This window comes from Uloborus diversus, chromosome 6, assembly GCF_026930045.1.
Source record: "Uloborus diversus isolate 005 chromosome 6, Udiv.v.3.1, whole genome shotgun sequence".
NCBI lineage: Eukaryota > Metazoa > Arthropoda > Arachnida > Araneae > Uloboridae > Uloborus > Uloborus diversus.
In genome coordinates, this window is record NC_072736.1 from 18,168,874 (window position 1) to 18,194,747 (window position 25,874).

The window sequence follows — 25,874 nt, forward strand, 5'->3', positions numbered from 1 at the left end:
GGACCCCCTAATCCACCCTCGTCGTTTCAAGCATTTCTTAAATATTTAGCGATTATTTATTTTGGTCAAGAAATGTCATTTTGCGTATTTCTTATACTTGTTTCACCTGTATTACGTAATTCGCCATCTTTTTCGCATCATTAATAGCGATCGTTTTTTTTTTTTTTCTGTTGTAAGTAACTATTTTTATGTATTTATATAAAATCAGTGAATAAGTTATTTTCGTTTTCATCATATTTTTAATAATATGTTATAGAAAAGTTCCAAGGATTTTCTATTATGCATTTTTTTTAAATTTCAGAAAATTATTGTTAAATTGAAAAATTTAATTTGAACTTGTTTGTAGTGCTTCATAAGAGATTAAACAATCAAATTCTTTAAAATTACGTTTGCAAAAATCAGATCAAGTAGTATATGTATTCAGTTATTAACTTGTTGTAAATATTGAGTTTTTTTTGTTGTAGCTGAGTTAAGATTCTCGCTCCTTTCATCGCTATTTCCTATTTACACAAAATTTATGTCACTGTTATAACTTATATGAAAAATGCAAACTTCCCTATTCATAAATAAATTTTAAATAAGTATAAAAATATTCCTATTACGATTTAATATTGTAATTTATCTGTCACCTTTTTTGTTTAATTTGATGAATAAAAAATGTCTACGTACAATCTTTCCACTTTAATTGCGTAATTTGTTGACGGTTTAATAGTTTTATTCTTAATTTTTTTTGAAAGATTAAACAACATAATTTAATGTTTTTTAACTATGATTACTGTACCTAAATCCATGTATTATTACAATATTACTGAAATCTTAGTTATATGTTCAATTAAAAAATAAAACAAATCAATTGGTTATTAAACTCTTTCTTTTCCTTCCTTTTTTTTCCTTCCTTTCTTTCTTTCCTTTTTTTTTTTTTTTTTTTTTTTTTTTTTTTTTTTTTTTTTTTTTTTGAGCAATCACGATTGCTAATTCTTCTCATTTGACCGTTCTTGATGTTCCGTGCCTTTTTCAGCTTGGACCAGAAGCCTCTGCAGCACCACCGCCCACCGTCCTCTGCAGGTGGCGCGGCGCGGCTGCTCCGGTCTTGAGCTATCCGCTTCTCCTGGTCGGAGGCGTCCATGTTCTACACACACGCACGCTCACACACATACACACACACGCCTACGTGCATACACACAGGTCTACGCACACACAAAGCCTACACACTTACACACACAACTATGCACACGTAACCGCCCAAGAAAAGAGGCAGGCTTGGGGGGGGGGACAGAAGCTGTTTCTAGAAACAATAACTCCAATGAGTAGAGTCCTGTCTCAGTTCGTGATTGCGAAAAACATAATTTGAATTCAAAATTTCAGAATTCAAATTAATAAAATTTTTTTTTTTTTTTTTTTGACTCTTGTTCTTTGTCTTCTATCATACAGCATGCAAAAAGGGAGAAGGATAACTACACCTTAAAAAGATTGTACGTAGTACGATCCAAAAGTTCGGGGGACAAGCTGTATGAAACCTTACCCAGAATAGTTCACATTATCGAAGCACATCCACCTTCAAAACGTCACCTTGAGGGACTATGTACTTCTGCCAGTGTTCATATAACTTTTAGAAACATTCCTGGAAGCCATTTTTTGCTACCTTCTGTGCAGTTTTATCTTCTCCTGACGGAAGAAAGTACCGTCCATGCAAATGTTGTTTTTTTTTTTTTGCTGGGAACAGGTAAAAGTCACACGGAGCTAAATCCGACGAAACTTTGTTATTCGCTTGTCATATCAGAATATTAACCGATCGAACCGTGTATCCTCAACATGAAAGTCACCATCTTCCCCACGATGAAGTTAAAGCAGCAGCGCAAGAGGTCAACCAGCACAGGAGGCAGCGATAAATGTCTTCCAGGAGTCCTTCTAACAGCTATAGGAACTTTGGCAGAAGTGCATAGTCGTCCAAGGTGACTATTTTGTAGATAGATGTACTTCGGTAATGTGAACTATTCAGGGTAAGGTTTTATACAACTTGTCCTCGAATTTTTAGATCATACTACGTACGTATGAGTTTTCAACTTACTATTTCATAACGTTATTGAGTGAGGCAAGTATACGCGCATAAAGACATCACAAGAAAATTTGCGATACTTAACTAAGGAGGCGTTCAAAATGGATATTTCGGTCATCTATATGTTCTTAGGTACATATGCATCATGCATGTACAGATGTGCCGAAAAAAACTTGTGAAGTTTAAATTGGGTGATCGTAAAATAGAAATTTTGGTCGAAATCTGATTTTTTTTTTTTTTTTTTTGTGATTGCAATTCCTTATTCGTAGAAAGGAAGTAAATTGAATTGAATCAATGATCCTTTAAATCCTTGACAATCTTATCAATTTATTTCTGTTAGATTTTTTTGAGCAATCACAATTGCTTATTGTTCTCATTTGACTGTCCATGACGTTACGCTGATTTTTTCCCTCCCACCCGCCTCCCTCTGCAGCACTCTCGCCCATTGTCCTCTGCAGGCGCAGCTCCTCCGGTTCTGAACAATGTTCCCCGAAATCCGCTTCTCCTGGTCGGTAGCGTCCATGTCCTGCACAAGTCTATGCACACACTGCTTCAGTACGACAGTTCAGTTCAAAATGAATAACCGAGAAAGAATTTACTTTATTCCTTTTATTCTCAGCTGAAAGGTTTCGCCAAATTTGTTTAGGGTTATAGTAGTTTTAGTATTGTGCAAGCAAAGTAGCCTTGGCGAGTTTTCGCGTTTTTAGTTAAACCATTTTTTGTTCGTGACGTGGCAAGGATTCAGAATAACAACAAGAAGGACAAACGTTTGAGAAAATATGTTTGGTGCTCTCTGAGCCTGTTTTTAGTCATGGCCAGCTCTATGTGGCATTATCAAGAACAAGATCTTTTGAAGCAGTGTCAGTTGTGGCTCCCAAACGGGACACCGTCCTCTGCAGGTGGCGCGGCGCGGCTGCTCCGGTCTTGAGCTATCCGCTTCTCCTGGTCGGAGGCGTCCATGTTCTACACACACGCACGCTCACACACATACACACACACGCCTACGTGCATACACACAGGTCTACGCACACACAAAGCCTACACACTTACACACACAACTATGCACACGTAACCGCCCAAGAAAAGAGGCAGGCTTGGGGGGGGGACAGAAGCTGTTTCTAGAAACAATAACTCCAATGAGTAGAGTCCTGTCTCAGTTCGTGATTGCGAAAAACATAATTTGAATTCAAAATTTCAGAATTCAAATTAATAAAACTTTTTTTTTTTTTTTTGACTCTTGTTCTTTGTCTTCTATCATACAGCATGCAAAAAGGGAGAAGGATAACTACACCTTAAAAAGATTGTACGTAGTACGATCCAAAAGTTCGGGGGACAAGCTGTATGAAACCTTACCCAGAATAGTTCACATTATCGAAGCACATCCACCTTCAAAACGTCACCTTGAGGGACTATGTACTTCTGCCAGTGTTCATATAACTTTTAGAAACATTCCTGGAAGCCATTTTTTGCTACCTTCTGTGCAGTTTTATCTTCTCCTGACGGAAGAAAGTACCGTCCATGCAAATGTTGTTTTTTTTTTTTGCTGGGAACAGGTAAAAGTCACACGGAGCTAAATCCGACGAAACTTTGTTATTCGCTTGTCATATCAGAATATTAACCGATCGAACCGTGTATCCTCAACATGAAAGTCACCATCTTCCCCACGATGAAGTTAAAGCAGCAGCGCAAGAGGTCAACCAGCACAGGAGGCAGCGATAAATGTCTTCCAGGAGTCCTTCTAACAGCTATAGGAACTTTGGCAGAAGTGCATAGTCGTCCAAGGTGACTATTTTGTAGATAGATGTACTTCGGTAATGTGAACTATTCAGGGTAAGGTTTTATACAACTTGTCCTCGAATTTTTAGATCATACTACGTACGTATGAGTTTTCAACTTACTATTTCATAACGTTATTGAGTGAGGCAAGTATACGCGCATAAAGACATCACAAGAAAATTTGCGATACTTAACTAAGGAGGCGTTCAAAATGGATATTTCGGTCATCTATATGTTCTTAGGTACATATGCATCATGCATGTACAGATGTGCCGAAAAAAACTTGTGAAGTTTAAATTGGGTGATCGTAAAATAGAAATTTTGGTCGAAATCTGATTTTTTTTTTTTTTTTTTTTGTGATTGCAATTCCTTATTCGTAGAAAGGAAGTAAATTGAATTGAATCAATGATCCTTTAAATCCTTGACAATCTTATCAATTTATTTCTGTTAGATTTTTTTGAGCAATCACAATTGCTTATTGTTCTCATTTGACTGTCCATGACGTTACGCTGATTTTTTCCCTCCCACCCGCCTCCCTCTGCAGCACTCTCGCCCATTGTCCTCTGCAGGCGCAGCTCCTCCGGTTCTGAACAATGTTCCCCGAAATCCGCTTCTCCTGGTCGGTAGCGTCCATGTCCTGCACAAGTCTATGCACACACAAGCCTACACATGTACAAGGGCCTACACACACAGAGAGACACACACGCCTACCTGTATGCACAGGTCTATGCACACACAAGCCTACACATGCATGCGCTTACACACACACACACACACACACACACACAAAACTGTACACACGTAACCGCCCAGGAAAAAGGGGCACTTTGGGGGGACAAGAGCAGTTTCTAGAAGCAATAACGCCGATGAGTAGGGTCCCGTCGCAACTCGTGATTGCGAAAAACATAATTTGAATTAAAAATATCAGAATTCAAATTAATTTTTTCTTTTACTTTTTTTTTGCCATCGGCCAATGGCATCGGCCATCGGCCATCGGCAATCGGCCATTTGGAGGAAAACTATCGGCCATCGGCCATCTTTGAACAATCGGCCAACAATCGGCATCGGCCCATCGGCCAAAAAATGCCATCGGTCGAGCCCTACTATCCTGTAAACCTCATGTTAATTTTTCAGCATATTGTAATAACTAGGGGGCTATCGCCCCCTGCTCGCTATCGCTCGCCAACCCCCGGAACTGCTTACGCAGTTCCCTGTGGATCGCTTCGCGATCCATGCTCGCTTCGCTCGCTCGCTGTATGCCAATACATTAGCCTAGCAAAACTTTTCCGTAAAAATTAAAGTTGGTAATTGCATTTAGGTCACCATCCATTTAACCAATATGAAAATTACGTTCATAATGTTAATTTGTCTGCTTTAGCCAGATTTTCGACAGTTTAACTTTGCTGTATGTAAGATGACTGCCTTGGCAATGTGCACAACTTTACCATTATAGATACAAAAGTGTCTGTCATTGCTTTGGAGAGATTGCACTTCTACCTGTTGGTCCGCGGAAGGTATTTTATTTCCCTTCTACCACCCATTGGAAAACCAATGAAGGCATTCCCCTATCCGCCACCTGGGGACGCGCCCTCTAGGGGTTACAGGCTCCCCCGAGGGATGTATTTACATTATTTACACTCTTATATATTTACATATTTACACTCTTATATATTCTAATCTGAGAAAACTTCCTCATATACACAATTAAAAATGTCCCGTTTGGGAGCCACAACTGACACTGCTTCAAAAGATCTTGTTCTTGATAATGCCACATAGAGCTGGCCATGACTAAAAACAGGCTCAGAGAGCACCAAACATATTTTCTCAAACGTTTGTCCTTCTTGTTGTTATTCTGAATCCTTGCCACGTCACGAACAAAAAATGGTTTAACTAAAAACGCGAAAACTCGCCAAGGCTACTTTGCTTGCACAATACTAAAACTACTATAACCCTAAACAAATTTGGCGAAACCTTTCAGCTGAGAATAAAAGGAATAAAGTAAATTCTTTCTCGGTTATTCATTTTGAACTGAACTGTCGTACTGAAGCAGAGAATAGACGACGCTCAAAGCGCCTACGCGTTCAAAACAACATTGCCGATGAACATGATTGTGGAGCAATGTGTGAAGAATGCGAATTTTGTGGTGCTCTTTATTGGCAGAAAGAGCGTAATACTGCAAATAAATATACTAAATGTTGCCATGACGGAAAGGTGCGGTTACCGGCATTGTGTGACGCACCTGATCTGTTGAAGGAACTGCTGACTGAAAATTCCCCAGCCGCTAAAAATTATCGGCAGCGAATCAGAGAATACAACTCTGGAAATGGCTCGTCTTAAATTGGATTCAAGAACGGTTTCCTGCCTTCTTTGAGCTTTTCTTTGCTGATTAAGGTTGAAATGGGCCACAGCCCGACTCAAACTCATCTCAAAAAAAAAAGAAAGTTCGTTGAGTATTCTGTGATTCAAGATTTCAAAACAACGTAGAAGTTTGTTTACATGATTTATCGGCGAAGTGTTGCCAACAGAGGTTTAGAAATTCACCCCTTCATTTGCCGGCACGTAAGAGAATTATATATATAGATTGAGACTAAATCGTTTATATAACTACTATTGCGTAAAACCTTGATTTTCTCTAATGCTGTGTTTTTGAGTTGTGTTGCAATTTGTTTACTGGTACATTTTTTTTTTTTTTTGACTGTATTTCTGTTTATATTCTATGTTTACAATTAATTAAAACAGCAATGTTTTACACTACAAAGCATTTCTCTCTTTTCGGCAACACTTATGATCTATTTTAGCCTCGTACTAGCTTTTGTTATGTGCAGGACATGTGAAAAGCATTTTATGCTCTGTAATTCGAAAGATTTAATTAATTGGTTCGAGTTAAACAGATTCTACTGTGACCAAGGACGGATCCAGAAAATGTTTGAGGAAGGGACGTTTGATTTTTGATACCTATCCTTTTATAAATTCCCAAACCTCCGCCCCTTAACATCATGGGAGATCATCTAAATTTTTTATTATTTTTATTTTATTTATTTTGTTTTATTTTTATTTATTTATTTATTTTTTAGAATTGCCATTTCTAAAAAGTTTCGGAGGATTCTACTGATCCCGATCTTTTACAATAACGTCATCAAAGGTGTCCTGCAATTGCGTTTCCCCCCCCCCCCCTCTTTTTTTTTTTTTTTTTTTACTTTTTTGTACTTTAATTTGAAAAAATGTTCAGGGGAGAGCTTTCGAACTCCTTCTAATGTTGCCTAAGATCGTTTAAATTTGAGTTTTTGAAACATCGAAAAAGTTCGATCCCTATCACTTAAGTGTTAAGAGATGCGCTACAGCTGCATTTTCAAGACAAAAATTCTGAAAATTCCAAGAGAGTTTTTTGTGACATTATTGAAAACCGTGTTAAACTACGTTTATGAAACCTCACTATCAAAAAGATGCCGAGTGAGAGTCCTTGCATATCTCGGGTCAAGGAGGGGGCGATCACCCCTCCTTTATATCTGTCCTTGATTGTGACATTATTTTCAGGAAAAAAACTCGAAAGCATTGTTCTAAGCCACAATAAGCAAAATTACTTGACGTAATTGAAAGTATTAAGGCAAATGAAGAAAAAAAAATGAAAAGAAATTCGCAAATGGTGTGTCGCATCTCAACTCGAAAGGTGAAGTGCCAGTGGCACCCCCGTAGTAATTAAAGGCTTATATAAAGAGTGAAATATTACTAGAGACTACGAATTTGAAAGCGACTTTTCAAACGCACAAAACGGTCGTTTTGCTGTGTACAAGAGGCCCTTAAAATGTGAAATTTGGTACAAGTTAGTTTGGATTATAAGGGAGGGATGCTCTTTGAAGTATTTTTTGTTCTTTTGAAATAACTTTACTATAATAGTATTTTTATCCAGTTCCTTTTGCCTTCGGCGTGGAGAGAGACTTGAAGTATTTTCTCAAATTTAATGAGCTTTTTACTCACTCTATTTTCTACGGGAAATGGAGCGTGATTTTTATTTTGTCCTAATCGTATCGTGCATTCTAATTTGTTTTTTCTGAACAGGAACTTCAAATATTTGCGAAGCAATCTTCGGTGGTTGGTAAGCGTCAACGAGCAGGGGGTGGAACGCCCTAGATAAATAATTTTTAAAAATACTCAGGCACTATATTAAAAAATTTAAAAAGTTAAATCTGTCTCATGAAAAGAATAGGATTTTTACGGACATTCAGGGTAACTTTGGTACGTACTTTCGAACTCTATCTTTCAAACTGTCATATTCGCATTTTAATATCACTGCATCAATTGGTTTAAAACTGAAAAACGGAATCAAAACTTTCGAATTTTCAAAGTTAATTTGAATTCTGAAATTTTGAATTCAAATTATGTTTTTCGCAATCACGAGTTGCGACAGGACCCTAACTACCTCACTTGCGTGTTTCTAGAAAGGGTTCCTGTTCCTGCTCTTGGGCAGTTACGTGTATATATAGTTGTGTATGTGCAGGCTTGTGTGTGTGCGTAGACCTGTGTGTATGCACGTTGGCGTGCGTGTATGTGTGTAAAGGAGCGTGTGTGTACGTGTGGGAGTGTGTATGAGCGTGCGTGTGTCTAGGACATGGACTGGATACTGATCAGGAGCAGCGGCTACCGGGGGACAGTGCTCAGGACCAGAGGAGTCACGCCGGAGCCGCGCCTGCAAAGGGAGTGGAGTTGAAAAAGAAACCGGACATCAAGGACGGTGAAATGAAAACAAATAGCAATCGTGATTGCTCAAAAAAATTCCTTAAGCACATAACTTATTCAAAATCAATATATAACAATTACACTCAGGAGTGCTCCGATGGGAGGTAACGGAAAGTCACTGTGAACTCCCAAAAAATTCCTTAATCGGAAAATTTGTCTGACAACAAATTTCGATATCAGCACTAGAATACTTTTTTTAAAATTCATAATGGTTGCTGTAGTTCTTTTTCTAGTTAAATTAATGTAGGTACGTATGCATACTTGTATTTTACCATTTGGTAAAATTCGATGCTTCATTCGATAAATTGAGAAATTCCCGCCACCAGTGGGAGGCGCCCCTGGCGGTGACTCGCGCGAATCTAGTCTTGGAAATCAGTACTATACCCTTAGATCAGGAATTAAAATGAAGTAAGCAAGTCCAATCTTTGGCTTAGCAAAAGCTGACCCAAAGACCCCCAAGTCACGTGACTCGACAAAGACGAATGTTTGGCTCGTTTCGAGCGAAACAAGCGACAGAAACCTGATTTCTTCCAATGCTTTGCTTTAAAATGTATGACGTGACTTGGGGTCTTGGGTTCATGAGTGAAAGTCGTCACTCTCTCCATTTCATCTCTTCTCAATGACGTTTCAGATAACAGCACGATAGTTCAGAGGTAGTATTGTTTAACTGCACGTTGCAATGTGAACGGGTCACATCAGAAATCCCTATTCTCGGCTTTTAACCGGTTCCATGCGTTTCCTTTGTAAATATGTCCTTAAAGTGTTGTCCGACTTAACCAGATATTTTGGAAGATCATCAACAACAATAATTACTAGACATAACAAAAAATATGTGTTTATTGCTTTCAAATTTCATTTACAAAATGGTAAATATAAACTCTCAACATTAAGATAAGACTTTGATATCATGTCGACTGAATGATGGGTACTCCAATAACTTTCATCATTCGACTTATTAATACATTTATGTGAATCTTATTACTGAGTTTATTTCTTTTCAGTGAGTAAGAATGCGAAGGTTGCCGGATACAATTTTATTCTCCAGACACGCACCATTTGGAATGTCGATTCGATCGCCATGATTCGCAATAATGATGACAGTTCCCTGTAAATAAAAGGGTTTTTTTTTTATTTAGTAACAGAGTAGTTTTTAATATTGCCGCTATAAAACAGAAGCAAACATTTTGAATCTAGAAAGAACGAGCTACTACAGGGTGTCCAGCAAAGGACTCCCTAGTTTCGAAATTAAATATCTCGAAAACAAAGGACAATATTGGAATAAAATAAACTGTATGTTTATTGTGAAACCCATAAAAATCATATACAGGAATACGGAAATTGATTTAAAAAACTGCCAACAGGTGGCGCTGCACACTATAATTGCAATAGAAGTCTCCATAAATAGTGCTGTGAAGAGGTTTGTTGTTTCAGCAGCAGTTTAATCTCTCAGATATGCTTACATATACGCTAGAAATTATCGTCCAACCTCTTCGCAGCCCTAGTCATGAAGACTTTTATTGCAATTACAGCGTGCATCGCCACTAGTTGGAACTTTTTAAAACTAATTTACAAGTTCCTGTATAGATTTTTATGGGTTTCACAATAAACATACCGTTTGTTTTATTCCAATATCGTCCTTTGTTTTCGAGATATTTAATTTTGAAACCAGGGAGTCATTTGCTGGACACCCTGTATACTGGCATAGTTACCGCTGTTTTGCATGCAAGTTGTGTCTAGAAAGTAATGTAAATGAGTCAAAAGGTTTATAGATTGCTTCCAGCGAGCAAGCCGGTCATTGAAGGATCCACGGTTGCCTTTTTAAGGATGTAATTTTGGGTCTCTTTGACTCTGTGAAATATCTCAAAATGATGTCCTTTCATATTAATTTTCAAATAGGGTTGCAAGAATAAGTTGAAGGGAGTAGCGCCAAAGAGTAGAGCGGCTGCAAATTTGTTTGAATACCGGCAAAGAGGTTGATCACTAGTTTCTTGCAGATTGCAATCTCTAGAGCAGTCATTTTTGAACTGTCTACTTTGTGTTCCTCAAAAACATTCAACAGACAATATATTGCACGTAGTTCTTCTGCCTTTCGCCCTGGCTTACGGACCATAACTTACTGAATACATGACTCTCGCTGATGACCTCTACATCCAGCTCGGTTATTCACTATTCCTGACCTAGGAGTTCTAATAAGAACGAAAGTGCAGTCTCAGGATATAATAACCGGGCAGTCTGGTATTAGTTGCATGTAGTTCAGCCTTAGCCCTTCCTTAAGGGTGGTAGCTCAATGCTTAAGATAATATAAGTTCATGATTTCAGTCACACATTTTAGTTTGTCGTGGTTATTAATGGCCTTTCAGAGCGGGATGCGGTATTTATAGCTGATTTTTTCATGCTTTCAAAAATCACCTCTGACCTTCAAAATCTCGTGTAACAGAACGGCCGACTTGCCCTTCCGTGAAACGCGATGACCCTAGAACTTTAACTGATCTTAAATACAGAAATATCCCGACATGTTCGTAGCTTTTTCCAGAGTATACAGCGGTGAACTATAGAATATGCTATCTCAAGATTATAGAAGGTAGATGAAAATGACAGTCGCCATGCTGAACATGTTCTGATGAAAGAATTGTTTTAAAACCATCGTAAATGTATAGAAATTTTAAAAAAAATGCCTTCTGGTGGCAAAATTTTAAGCTATTTTCTTATTCGCACGAACGAATTCCCATTCTTTCACTATGTTCTACACAAAATTTCGTAAATTTCTGAGCAATAGTTTCGCACAATTTTAAAGTACAGTCGTTAAACTATGGACACACTGTACAACAAAATGTGTTTTTTAAATTCCAAAAATTTTATTGTCTCGTTGGGGATTGAATTTCTTAGTCTTATTCCAAAGCGGAAACAAGTCCAACCCGTGATTGTCTTCAAAAAACAAAAAGTTAATGAACAACTTAGCTCTGAGCATCGCATTCTTTAATGTTAGTAGAAAGTAAATGGCTTTAACTCTCATCATCATCATAACTGACTTAACATCTCCGTTTCGGGCCAAAATCTTGGTTTGAAGATTTTTCCATAATGACTTCTGATTAATCTTTGATTTCCAGTTCCTTTCATTTATTGCGAGAAAATCATATTCTATCGAATCCGCCCATCTCAACCGCGGTATTTTGGTCTAAAAAGCAATGACTTTTTTATTGTGCTGTCCACATGCATTCCGGTCACATCGTTTAATGATGAGATTAACGGTTAATGATGAGAAACAAAGGTCTTGAAGAAAATTCACTTGATGTGCAGTAAATCTTTTACCCCATGAGGTCCAAATTTAAGTTCAGAATTTTTTCAACAGATGGAGCTTCAGATAGTAAGCCCAGAAGTTAAAAAGGAAGCATTGAAATTCATCGATTTTTTCTCCGATTGCTACATGTGATTGCAGCTGACGGTAGCATTTTAAAAATATTGTTATGTAATTTTGTTCATTAAAAACATTTTTAGAAAAAGTATGATGAAATTTAGTATCTTTCTTTGATTTACTGGCTTACAATCTGCTGCGCCATCTATTGGCAAATTTCTGAACTAAAATTTGCAACTCTGGGAGGAAAAATTTGCAGCCCACCACATGAATTTTCTGCAGATTTTTTTTTTTTTTTTTTTTTTTTTTTTTTTAAATCATTAACCGTTTTCCGGTTACAAATTGAAAATAGTCAGTCTATTTCAGGACACCCTGTATTTAATAATATTAAGGTGTTTATATGCACTATACAGTTCAAAACTGAATCTTCTCCAATTACCATTTTCATTCATACCACCAAATATACGCAGAATCTTCCTTTCAAAAACTGCAATCGTGCTGTCCTCCTGTTTTGTTAAAATCAAAGTTTCAGAATCATAAGGTTAGACAGGCCTGACTAGAGTCTTGTAAATTAAAAACGTAGAGCAGTATTTGGGTTAAGAAGTTTTTTTTAAGTCCCAGGTTCCTTACTTACTAGACAAAGTTTTTAATTTACAAGACACTATTCAGGTATTAACTCGACTAGACGAAAAATCCTTTTCTATCTGATGAGTCAGACCATGGCTATCTGAGATCTGCAGTGCGAAGATAGCCATGGTCAGTTAATGCACCAGACGTTGCAAGTGAAAAAAAAAGTGAAAACTTTCGTATAAATAAAATGAAACACTTACTTTTAAAGAAACTCCACGGCCGAAGGTAACGTCCCCTGAAACGGTTAAGTGATCCAGTTCTAACATGTCTGGAATGGTATCGAACCTCGATAAGAAATCACGAACCTATTTGAAGAAAAATTGAATGAATATTATGGCTATTTTTTATTGTTAACTCACTAGCTACGTCAACCAGCTGGTTTGCAAATTACAGTCAGATCCCGATTTAACGAACCTCCATTTAACAAATTTCGCGATTTAGCGAATTTTTCTTTTTCCCCATCTAAAATTAAAGCAAAAACCCCTATTTACCGAATAATAAACCCCGAAATAACGAATTATTTTAACAGCCGAAAAAAAAAGAGAACTATTTCGAGTGAAGTATTAAGGAAATTGTCCAAACATCTATTACTCAGTAGTTTAAAATTTTTAATTAACTAGCATGTAATAAGTCGTGGAATGCTGAATAAAAAGTGTGAACTTTCTAATTACTTGCATTTTTGCACAGTTGCTTATTAGGGGTTTTAGATAAGGTAAGTGTTTTTTTTTTTTTTTTAATTTCACACCCCTTTATTACGAATAACCCCCATTTAACGTATACAAGTTTCGGTCCCGGTGAATTCGTTAAACCGTATAAATTAATGGCGATACGGTAAATAAAGCTTAAATTTTCATCAATTAAGTAACCAAATCATTTCCATAAAAATACCGACAGGAGTCCCTAAAAATCTTTATTAAAGAGAGGTAATTCTTGGAATAAGAAACAACGTTTCTAAAAGAATTGTCAATGGAATAAGGTCAGCAGATTTAAGAACCCACCTTAATACACAAATTTAATTAAGTGCGTTAATGTTGTTTTGCTCATATAATCGCAAAAGAAAGCATTTATAGTTAACAATCGTTTAATGCATTGGGAAATTTACGTTAAAAATTTCTTTAACACTATTGGAAATGTTACGAAACTTTTCATCTCTAATAAAAAGGTTGCTTTAAATAACCAATGGAACAGTTTGCCAAGTAACCTTATTTGATGTTTATCGCCACAAATTGCGGCATCATTGCAATTGTCACCAAAATCACGCCATAGTCCGAGAAGTATTGACTTACTTTCAGAAAGTGCTTGTCTCCCAGTTTGACCAGAGGAGTTGTTGGAAATAGCCTCAGTGGACTCATCGCCAAACTACCGTTCCTCATGTTGTAGATGTTGCTCATCACCAGCAGCAAATCCGAAGTCTTTTTTACAGGCAAAAAGCGACTGCGAGGTACGTTGATACCTGTATATTGAAAATATATGAAACACTTAATCTAATAGACAAACATTATATCGCATATACTCTGTAAGAAGCAATATAATAGATTGTGCTACTTTAAGGCTGATTGCTCTGTTCATAGACGCATCAGTTTAAGTTTAGCCATTTTGGATCGGACTTTTCATTGTTGCGCTGCTAGGGTTACCACAGCAAAGTTTCGGATTTCGCCAACTTTGCCGAACATAATATTTTGTTTGATAAACAATTCACGTGCCGCTAATTATTGCTCACAGTGAACATGACCCAAACGTGATAATTCGCCAGAAAAGACCACTCAAATACGCGCTCCGGTCCTGATGCTTCGAATCGTATATACAGGGGGCCTTAGTTCAAAAGGGGTCATCCACAAATGATGTCACGCATTAGAGAGAATAACCAGAAGTGTTACATCGCGCAATTTTTTAATAAGAATATGTTTATGAAAACAAAAGCATGACATCATGTGACAAGGGAATTAGAGAGGGTCAAATGAAGTGTGACACTTTGTGATAAAGGGAGTTGGAGGGGCCAAAACTGTTGAATAAAGGTGTGATACAATAATGGAAAGCCACTAAATGAACGTCACGTCCTATTTCACCGTCTCAGGCTTCTCTGACGTCTCACCTTAGGTAGCTGGAGCACCAAGTCAGGGATCGAAAGAGGTGGGGGGGGGAGAGAGGGGCGACGTCCTTAACTGGTTTTTTGTTATTATTTGTTTGGATTTTATTTCTTAGTCATTTTATTTTATTTATTTATTTATTTGAAAATTGGGCTATATTAGGACATCAACATTTAAAAAAAGATGCGATATGGCCTCAAAAAATCGGGACGAATAGGTAACGCACACTTCTTCCGTCTAAGCGAAGTTCCATTTCAATTTGTAACTTATAATTGCAAGAAAAAAGCTTATTTATTTAAAATCGTAAAAATTTAATTTTTACTTTTGAGAAATAAATCAATCTATTCTGATAAATATAAAATCATTTTTTTATAATTAGCCTTTTTCCCCGTACCCAGTCGTCCATACGTCACACGTTCTGTAGTGCGCGTGCATTCGCATTTTACGTCACAGCAGTCTGAGCCGCTGAGTTGTAACGTGGCATTCGTTTAAATATCTTCTCGTGACATTTTTATTTTTTTAATAATCACCCTTTAGTGCTCACATTTGTTGTGTTTCGAAAAATTGAAAGAAAAAAATGAAAGAAAGAAAAGTTGTCCGTAGACAAATTGCGAGGAACTGGCAATATTGAACTTTTAATGCAGTTTTATTCTCCCTCTAAAAAGATAATTTTTTTGCAAAAAATATCAGACCCAACTAATAAACAAACTTGTATGAAGTACCTTTATTAAAAAAAAAATCAGGCTATGCAAAATACGCTACTTCTTCAGCTGCTTTGTGTATTACAAATTATAATGTATGCGTTTAATTAGAAACTGATTGTGAACAAAAAGAGTATCCTTATCAAAAAAAAAAAAACAGATTACAAATTTATTCGCTAAAGAAAGCCAAATGTGTTTTACATTACTCTTTCAATCAAAATTAAACTGCTGTTCAAAAACTTGAACACAAATAAATTTTATTCCAATGTAAGCCATAGTGTTCTCTTTTTTATTTATTTATTTATTTTTTTTAAGCTAAGGTTGTTAGGATAGTTTTCACCATTGAAACAATTTGTCATTGCCAGATTCAAGATTATCTCCCAGACGACACGAACTAATGCGCAGGCACAGCTAAGACTAGGAGAGAAAAACTTTCTACGGATTAAGAACAGATGCAAGAGACAAAGTCAGTAACTACTTTCAGGAAAAAAGGGAAAACGACTGTGTTGGTTCAGTTGAAAAACAACGTAACATATGTAAGTTCCATGTCTGCATGTTATTTCACAAAAACTGTACTAGAAATTACTTGTACAAAAGAATATTTCAGAAGGAATAAATTACGGATAAATCACGCAGAGCATTTGTATCACAATATATAGTTCAAAATTGGCTTAAAGGAATGAATCCAGCATTGATCCAGAACTCGTGAATCTAAGTATAGATACAAAAAAAAAAAAATCAACAAAAAAAAAATAAACGAACTTATTTTTAAACTTTTGAGTGTTTTATTTTTTAAGTCCTATTAGGTAGAGTTAAAAAAACTGCTCTATAAAGATAATATTATCCTCTTTGTGCCTGTTTGCTTCTTTGCGCTTTTTTAACCCTCTGCTGCCCGCTGTGACTCTTGGGTTATATCAAATTTCATAATTAAATTTTTCTATAAGAGTGTTATTAATTTTTGACCAGTGGGATTTAAATAGTGAAATATGACTGCTTTATATTTATGTTGTTACTACTCACTCAAGTTAAGCCTAGTTCCAGAAAATTTTCGCTCTTATTTTGTTAGTGAATAACAAAGAAAATTTGCAGGTAATAAAAAAAATGTCTTTGTGCATTGATAAAAATAAATATTATGATTTTAATTAACACTAATGGTACCCGCACGGTTTTGCCCGTAGTAGAAAATTAAAAGGTCTTTTGGTTCGCCTGTATATTTACAAAAAATGCATGGTGAATTTCTCGCCAATTGGCTGGCCCATTTTACGGTTCCACGGTGAGTCAGCCGATGAAAATCGGCTGAACAGTCTAAACGCTATGCGCGTCCCAGAGATCTAGACATCCAGACATCAACACAGAGACTTTCAGCTTTATTATAAGTAAAGGTTAGGAAATAATTTTTACTTTTGATTGATAGTGCGCACCAATTTCTGTAGTTTTCAAAAAACATGTTTGTTCCCTTAATTTCCTGAAAGTTGTGAAATTTTCAGCATATTTCCCATATTTTGAAATTTTTAGCATATTTCCCATATTTTTCAAAGTATCGGTTTAGCAAGATAATTTCAAAGATTGGAACATAGAAACACAATTTTTTTGCGAGAAAAACCAGTTTTAACACAACATTTTGGTACACACTGTTGTAAGCTTCAGAATTTGATAAATATTTTATCAACATCCAATTACAGTGAAACCTGTGTAAGTTGACCACTTGCGGTGCACTACATTTGCGGTCAACTGAAACAGGTGGTCAACTTACAAAGGTAGATTTGTATGATAAGTGCTAATTCCGTGCCTGAAAAAAGCGGTCAACTTACACAGGTGGTCAACTTACAAGGTTGGTCTACTTCACAGGTTTTACTGTATTTTGGATTTAAGGATTTTGTCAAAGAGTGCAAAATATAATTAAAATCCGTAACTGTTTAAGACTTAAGGAAAACAGCTGATATTGATTGATTTAGAACGTAGCCTGCGATCGACAAATTACATCTGAGGCAGTAAGAACAGCCTAGCTGGGCACAGGGCCTGTTGTTAATCATCACATTTGTATTTGTATTACAAGAACAAATTTCATATCATGATAAAATTTTCCTTATTAATGTCAATTATGTTTTTTCTTTCCCCATATGGTTTCTAATATTTTGAGACTCCAACCTTTTAAAACTTTTTATTTCTCTTTTATAATTTTATAAATACGTACATTTATTATGGGCAATAAACCTCCCATGTCACAGGTAAGCATCTTAAAATTTACTGCTGATGTTTTATAAATGCTATTACATGTATTATAACTTAATAATGTTCATTTGAGGCAGTGAGAAGCAAAGGGATATAAGCGGCAAGATTAAAAATTTGGAGATAACCAGTACAAATAGTAGATGAACCTCTCCTCAGTCTTGGGCCAGAAGATAGTACCAGTAGCCCTGGTAGGTGCTGATGTACAGCATGATTTTGAAAAAAAAAATCAATGAAAGCCTACCAAGGACGTTTTCCTTAAACGCGTTTTACTCAAAACTTGAAAATGTCCATTTACATCCCTTTGCTTCTCATTGCCTCATATGAACATCAACATTTCTCTAGTAACAATATTCAACCAGACATTGTTACATATTTTAAGTAACTTCCCAAATTTTAATCAAATACGTTTTAAATATTTTAATGATTTTAACCCTACTTTGAAGGAGTTGCTTGGGGGGCAACCCCATCACAATTTGTACTCCTTCCTCCGGGAGATTGGTTTCTCCCTTTTAATTTAGTGTTTGTATCGTCTTTATGCGATTTTGTCATTTTCATATTTTTCAAAGTTTAGTTTATATGGTTTCATCTTTTTCGTTTTTAAAGACTTTATATTTTAAGCTACTTAGTTTTATGTCTTCTACTTCAACATACTTTTACTTTTAAAGTTTTCTTGTTTTGTACTTGGATAAGAAATTAATAGTATAAAATACAGAATTGTCTGGCGCAGTATAGCCCTGAAGGGCTCTTGCGCCATTAAATTCAAATAAACCAGCCAACCAATATTCAATAAACGAAATAAATTATCATGAATATAGACACATTTTCCCAGGAACAACCATCAAAGACCGCTGCTATAAAAATAAAGTTATTTTTTCCTTAAATCTTTTCAACAAATATATGCTTACCAAGTGCTCCTTCGAAATCTTTCATCGCAGCACCAGCGGCAGTTTCTAGCTGAAGGACATTTATTCCAGTGTCTAAATGCTACAAAGAAACGAAAAACTATTTAATGTTATGTCCCAGCAAAGAGGAAACTACTTTTAAAAGGGAAAGAAACTGTCATCTTCCTACGATGTTCTACAACAATAGAACCAAACACAAAACAAAAAGTCCTTTTTTGACTAAAAAACGAGCTGATGTGTGCCTCACGTGACTTCCTTTTATTCCAATTTAATGTCATTTTCCCATTATTGACAATTTTAATGTGATTCAATAGTTTACTCACTAAATATCACCAACAGTTCACAAATTAAAATCAGATTTAAAAAATAAAAAAAAATTGCCAAATTTGTCGCCAAGTTGGCGAAAAAACTTGGCGACCAAAAGATCGGCGATATATCGCCTAGTGTCCGCCAAATTGTAACACCACTTGAGTTTACATCGAAATTAACAATGATCCCCCCTCCAAAAAAAAGGGGCAAAAGACCCCCTTAGAAACACCCGAATGCAACCAAAAGAAGAGGTGCACAACTAGACCCGACTAGGAGTCTACGTACCAAATTTCAACTTTCTAGGACATGCCGTTCTGGAGTTATGCGACATACATATGCACATACCTACATACGTACATACAGACGCCACGAGAAAACTCGTTGTAACTAACTCGGGAATCGTCAAAATGGATATTTCGCGTCTATACGTTCTTAGGCACTTATCCACGTGTGGTCGAGTCGAAAAAAAACTTAACATTCATTCGGGGGTGTGCAAAATACAAATGAAGGTCGATTTTTGAGGAAAATTTTTTCGCGAATACAATACTTCCTTTTTTGTTAAAGGAAGTGAAAAGGACGACTCATACTAATTACTTTTAAATAATATATAAGGAGTCATGGGGAACCTCGGTCGTTGCCCCCTGCCAGTCGTTGCGCAATCATTACTGGCTAGGCGTACGGAGAAGGTTTCCTTCCCCTTCAGCCTTATGTCCAAATTGAACGTGAAGATAACTTTTGGAGCCATCTCTCGGTGGTTACGTCAGTTACCGTTGCTTTACAGTGTCCGGCATATCAACCTCCAGAATTTGAAAATGGGCTGCATGAGCTGTGGTACGGATAAGAAGGTGAAAGTGTTATCTACTATATAGATAGCAGCGTACGTGGCATTTGCAGCAGTACCAGGGGCATTATGGTGCGGTAAGCATCGTCATGTGTTAGTTGTGAAAGAGTGTATTCATAATGGTGGTTCTTTGATTACTACTCAGCAAAGAATTTTGTGTTCGGTTCCAATTTGGCCTACATGACCCAGTTCTAGATAAGAAAAAAAATCATGTTTTGGTATCAAGTATTAGAGCCACAGGTACTGCACTAAAACAAAAACTCCTGGCCGATCCAGAATGTTTCTAGCTAACGTTTCACCTAACATGTCTCATGCTTCTTCAAATTAAGTAGTAGTTTATAATTCTTTCTAAAATTGCAAGAGCACGAATGGTACTTCTGAACTGATGCTTACCCCCCCCCCCACGCCCTCCATACACACACACACATAGAAAATTAGTAAATTTAGGAACTGTCCGTAAATTATGTCTTACATTTTTTTCAACATTTTTGACCCCCTCTTCCACTTTGCCACAAACCGTCATAGATAACACTTCATCTTAACCCCTCCACTTCATTTGTCACATCACCAAATTGTCATGCAGATGTGCAATGTCACATTTCTTGTTCCCTCTCCCTCCCCCTTGTCACAAACTCACATTTTCATGAATAGCCTTTCCCCTTAAGGCGTGACATCATTTGTGGGCGGTCTTTTATGTGGAAGTGGATGGGAATTGAATAAAACAAAATTGATTCCTTTTTTGTTCCATAACTCTTTTTGTTTATGGTTGCGAATCAACTTTAAACGTATTTACAAGAAAACATACTTCTTTTTTTCATGCTCCCTCTCAAAAAAAAAACCTTGTGACTAATAAATACATGTCTTAATTTTTTCATGAATTTAAAGCCCACTCCTTGAATCCCCCGGGAGCTAGTTTGGAACTCGATGGAATTCATTTCCATGATGAACTCATGGCCAATGTGACGAAGCACATAGAGATTCCAGCACTTGTTTAACAATTGGCTATGGAGACCACATACATAAAATACCGCATTCTTTTTTGAAGATTTATACAGATGGTAGCAGGGGTGATGGGGGAATTTCGAAGAGTGGAGTGTACATTCCTATTCCTACCGGAGTTTTGGAGTTCAAAATTAAAAACCCAGGTTTTTGCTCTGTGTTTAGATCGGAGTTTATTGCTATCAGAGAAAAGGCTCTGGATATTTTGAATCTTCTTCAGAAACTTTCGCTCGAACACAGCATTCATTTCCAGTGGATTCCTTCACATGTCGGTGTTGAAGACAATAAAAGAGCAGACTCCATGGCTGCTTCTCACTGCCTCATATGATCTCGATATTTTTTTCCATGTAACATTCCAAATTTTTATTTCTCCAAAATACGTTGTTTTACGCCAAAATGTGAGATTTAACATTAATTTATGTAAAATTACCAACTTTAAATTAACATTAATTATGTTTCTTATGATGATGAAATTTGTATGTAATCTAAAAATGGAAAATAAAGTGATTTTCCAGTTCTATTTACATGTGCCAATCACTGGATCACAAGGTGTCATACACTTTTTTTTCATTAAAAAGTTTTTTTTTTTTTTTTTTTTGTAACTCCAAACACTGGTATTTGCAATTCTTTTATCTAGGGTATTCAGTTGTAATACTATTGTATTATTTTTATCTAATCCGACAAGAAAAACATTTTATTTGTAATATATATATAATTTTTTCAGCAATCACGATTGCTTATTGTTCTCACTTGACTGTTCTGATGTCCTTTGATTTTATTTTCCCACCGCCGTCACCCTCTGCACCATCACCGTCGACCGGGTCCTCACGATGCTGCTCCTATAGCGAAAGCCGTCTCCAGGTTGCATCCATGTCTTACACACATGCGCAGACATACACAACTACACACGCACGCACGCGCACACACACAAACACATACACACATACACCTACACATACCCCCTCCCCAGGGGCGGCAAATAGGGGGGTCAAGAGGGGGCGGTCGCACCCCCAAATTTTTTTGAGAGGAATGATAAAAAACGAGCAAATTCAATTTACGTAAGTCGCAAACCAATGATCATGAAAAAAGAATCTTGCTGGTTCTTCGTAATGGTTGAAGAAACTCGACATACGTATTTTCGGACATGAGCAAGTGTTTTACGTTTTTTTTAAAAAATGATTAGAAATTCATCAATCCTTTACCGGCCTTTTCAGAACAGAAAAGACTGACGAAGAATCATGGTTAATTTTAACTAAAGACGGAAACCTCATATAGGCTAAATATTTCATTCTTGTGTTCTCTTCTTGTGTTACCACCCTTGTGAGAGGCCCGGGCAGTGGTGTGGCTGCATGATTTTTACTAAAATCCTTGATATTTTACATTCATTTTTACGCTCACCTTTTAAGTGTGTCTATTAAATGAGTGTTCATCACTTTCTTCTGCTAGAAACACATTTCAACTGCTCAACTCTTTTAATAGATACTTCTTAAAAATTCATACTCTTTAAGAAAAAAATATCTCATATCAACAAATATCTTTTCTGTGGGCTCTTTAACAATGCAATCTCAGGGTGACACAAGAGGGCTTTCAAGAGGCAACACAAGATGGTGTTTTAAACCATAAAAACCCTTCTCGATAATTCCCAAGCATTGATTTTGGAAAACTGCTCTTTCAATAATGAAGAAGCTAATGTCCTTTAACATGTCTTCCTCTTCATATGAATTTTTACTCATTTTGTTTGTATTGCGGAGAGTTGTTGAACAATGCTTTACTCTATCAAAACATCTTCAATCAGCTAACCTTAATTTTTGGACTGTTCAAGCTTCAGTTTAAGCTACAATTGAAACTATCAATAAATTTCACATGGATGTATATTTCAACCAAGCGTGAATCTTTTCAAAAAAATTCTTGCTCCAGAGAATTTTAAAAAGGTGCAAAGAATATTCAAATGAATTTAGAAGAGGTGACCAAAATGCACATGATGATGTAAAGTCAAACCTTGATTTAACATATTGTATAAAATAATAGATTCAGTTTCTAATGAAATTAACACAAGATTTGATGATAAATATTTTCCTGTATTGCTGGCTCTTTATTATCTGGATTGGATGCTGAAAACGAAAATAAATTGATTCAATTATGAGTAAAATTTATAGCATGAGGCAAGAAAAATTGTTTAGAGACTAGCCTAGAATAGAAAATTCAATAATGAAAAATGAAGATTATCCCTTTTTTTAAAGTTACCTGGGTGATTTTGAAGAGCAAGATGTGAAAGGTGTATTTTCATACGTAACTTTGTTACTTCAATTATATTTCAACTATTTCACTCAGTTCAGCCAATAGAGAAAATCGTTTTCGTGTTTCAGGAGGTTAGAGAATTGTTTTCGAAGCACAATGGGGAAAAAAAAAAAAACTTAGCTGAAGAAGGAGCATGACATTGGGCATTGCTGGATTAGTAATAAGATTTCCTCTTCTTCCGTATTTTAAAAATCAAGCATCAAAACTTTATCAAAAGGTGAAAACTGTAGTATCAAAACACTTGGTGTGATAACATATTCTAAAACGAACTACAAATTTTGTCATAAAAATTTAAATTGTTTTAGAACACTTATTTTTATTAACTCTAAACTCATACTATGATTACTTACTTGCTGTTAGCCAATATGTGTTTTGGCTCCATACTGTGGTAATTCATATTTAAGAAACTCGACCCCCCAAATGAAATGCTGAAATGCCGCCCCTGCCCCTCCCCCACACACACTCACACACATTCATATACACAACTACCCACACACTTATGCCAGCACACAAACACAAACACACATGCCTACACACAAACACGCCTACATGCAGACACTCGTGATTGCGAAAAACATAATTTGAATTCAAGATGTCAAAATTCAAATTAATTTCTTTTTTTTTTTTTTTTTTTTTTTTTTTGTAGATCTGATTTTTCCGTCAAACGAAATTTCATATTTACATCAATATTCATGAGAGTGAAAAAGGACATTAAAAGTCACCACTTCAGGTTATAAAGATCAAAATTTACCTGCAAGTTTAAAATTTATCTCTTAAAGAGAGAGAAATGCAACTTTTGCTCCACCTAACAGAAGAAAAAAAAGAAATTCCACCACTCATTCAGATTCTCCTCTCTGATCCCGAGGTAGAAAAAAAACTAAACAAAGAGAAGCGGGGGAAAATATATGATGGTACACAGCTGCTTTCGTGTGATATAGAGTAGGTCTTCTGTTAAAGACAGCTCAGATTGAACCCCAACAACGCAATATATATTGATATTACTCTGGGCGAAAGTAAATCCGTTTAAAGATTCAACGACTTAAGTTTGGATGGAGAGATGGTGGAAGCAGGCGCCATCTGTCGATGAAGAGTGGCAGTTTTTATTGCCAGAATATTTTAATTAAATCACGGGTACGTCTGCAGAAAAACCGGATATTTAGCATAATTTAGAATTGAGAGAAAAACTTCAATGTACCTGATCTCCAAACGGAATAAAACACAAAAAGAATATAAAATGAAAGTTTTTTAAAGGATGATCATTCATAAATGATGTCACAATGATGTCAACATATTGACCCCCTTCTCCCCTTCGGCAGAAAGTATCACACTTCACCTTACCCGATCCCCTCCCCTTGTCACATGTCACGCTATATTAATGGAACATATCGTTGTAAAAATAATTTTTAATTCAACCAAAATGTGTCATCAGTTTTTCTTGCTACCCTCTCCCTCCCACTTTTCATAACTTCACAATCCCCGCTCCCCTCGCAAAGTCTGACATCATTTGTAGACAATACCTTATTTCACACGTTCGCCTGCAGAAAAACTAATTTTTTCGTAAAATTTTAGAACAGCGAGAATAGTTTTAACGTGCTTAATTTTTAAACTATTGTTTTAAGGTATGCAATGAGGTTTTTGGGTAGCACAATACTTTTAATAATCACATGCTGATATTATAATATTTTCCTTGTATTCGGAAGTCATATTTTGTTGGACGCTGTTCGGTGTAACGTCTTGGAATCTTTGTGCTTATTTAGAAACATTTCCTTTCATTTGTACTTCAATAAAGCCTGAATCGTTTCGATCTTCTTTTGAGTTATGGATATTTTTCAAACAAATACCAAGCAGCTTGTTACGGAATCCAGAGACTGCAGTTTCAGCTCAATTTTGAGAAGTTTAATATCCATAGCCACAGATAGACTATGTCCGTTACAAGGGTGTTTCTAAAGGGGTCTTTTGCCCCTTTTTGGAGGGAAATCATTGTTAATTTCGATGTAAACTCAAGTGGTGTTATAATTTGGCGGGCACTTGGCGATATATCGCCAGTCTTTTGGTCGCCAAGTTTTTTCAAGCGACAAATTTGGCGATTTTTTTTTTTTAATTTGTTTCAATTTGGCCACTGTTGGTGATATTTAGAGAGTAAACTATTGAATCACATTAAAAAATTGCTAGTAATGGGGAAATGATATTAAATTGGAGTAAAAGGAAGTCATGTGATGCAGACATCAGCTCGTTGTAAATAAATATTCCCCTTTTCGCTAGATAACAATCGTTTTTGACAAAATCTTTTTATGCTGATCTCACCTTTGGATTCACGATGACTTCCATATTCAATCTTTGTTCTTCTACCAAACTGGCAATTGTCTTCAATTTCATCCACAAGTTGTTTGTATTGAAAATTCTAGAAAAGAAATAAATAACTTTACAGATACAGAGTTCAGTCATTCTGAAGAAAAAAATGAGATTTTCTCCGCAGATCCTCTCTCATTTTTATGGACAATCTTAGGTGGTATGTGGTGCATTTCGTTTGAGAGGCTGTGAAATACATTTTTAAAATATAAAATCAATGAAGCATCTTCGCCGAAGTTTGAAGAACGTTGTGTCTGCGTGCTACCCCCATTTTTTGACATAAACATAGAAACCTAAGAGAAGAGAGAGGTGGCACACAGTGTGTCTCTGCAGCTAAGAAGCATTTTTGCCCGAGGTCAAATAATTGTGACGATTTGCAAAGAGCGATGAAAAATAATATGTGCTATTAGTGTGTTGCTAAGCATAAACCAATGTCAAGAAACATTTTTGCTGAAACACAAATGATTATGACGGTTTTAGGGAGGGGTGGAAAGCATAATTGCTGCCAAGCGACAAGCAACACAATTAGCCATTTTCCGGAGTGAAAATGATGATGATTTATAGGTAGAGGTGAAAAACAGTATAAATTTGCCCCTAAGCAACAAGCA

At 36.2% G+C, this 25,874-nt stretch overlaps 1 protein-coding gene across 1 annotated transcript in view; it reads right to left on the reverse strand.

The window, feature by feature from the left end:
* Positions 1-9,385: 9,385 nt before the first annotated feature.
* Positions 9,386-25,874, reverse strand: part of LOC129224124 (UTP--glucose-1-phosphate uridylyltransferase-like) — a 74,414-nt gene continuing 57,925 nt past the window's right edge. The window contains exons 11-15 of the mRNA XM_054858537.1: positions 25,222-25,318; positions 18,474-18,552; positions 13,835-14,001; positions 12,749-12,853; positions 9,386-9,671 (exon numbers count right to left, since the gene is read on the reverse strand). Of these exons, the coding sequence (XP_054714512.1) occupies positions 9,564-9,671; positions 12,749-12,853; positions 13,835-14,001; positions 18,474-18,552; positions 25,222-25,318 (556 nt within the window). The 3' untranslated portion in view covers positions 9,386-9,563. The remainder of the gene's footprint in view (positions 9,672-12,748; positions 12,854-13,834; positions 14,002-18,473; positions 18,553-25,221; positions 25,319-25,874) is intronic.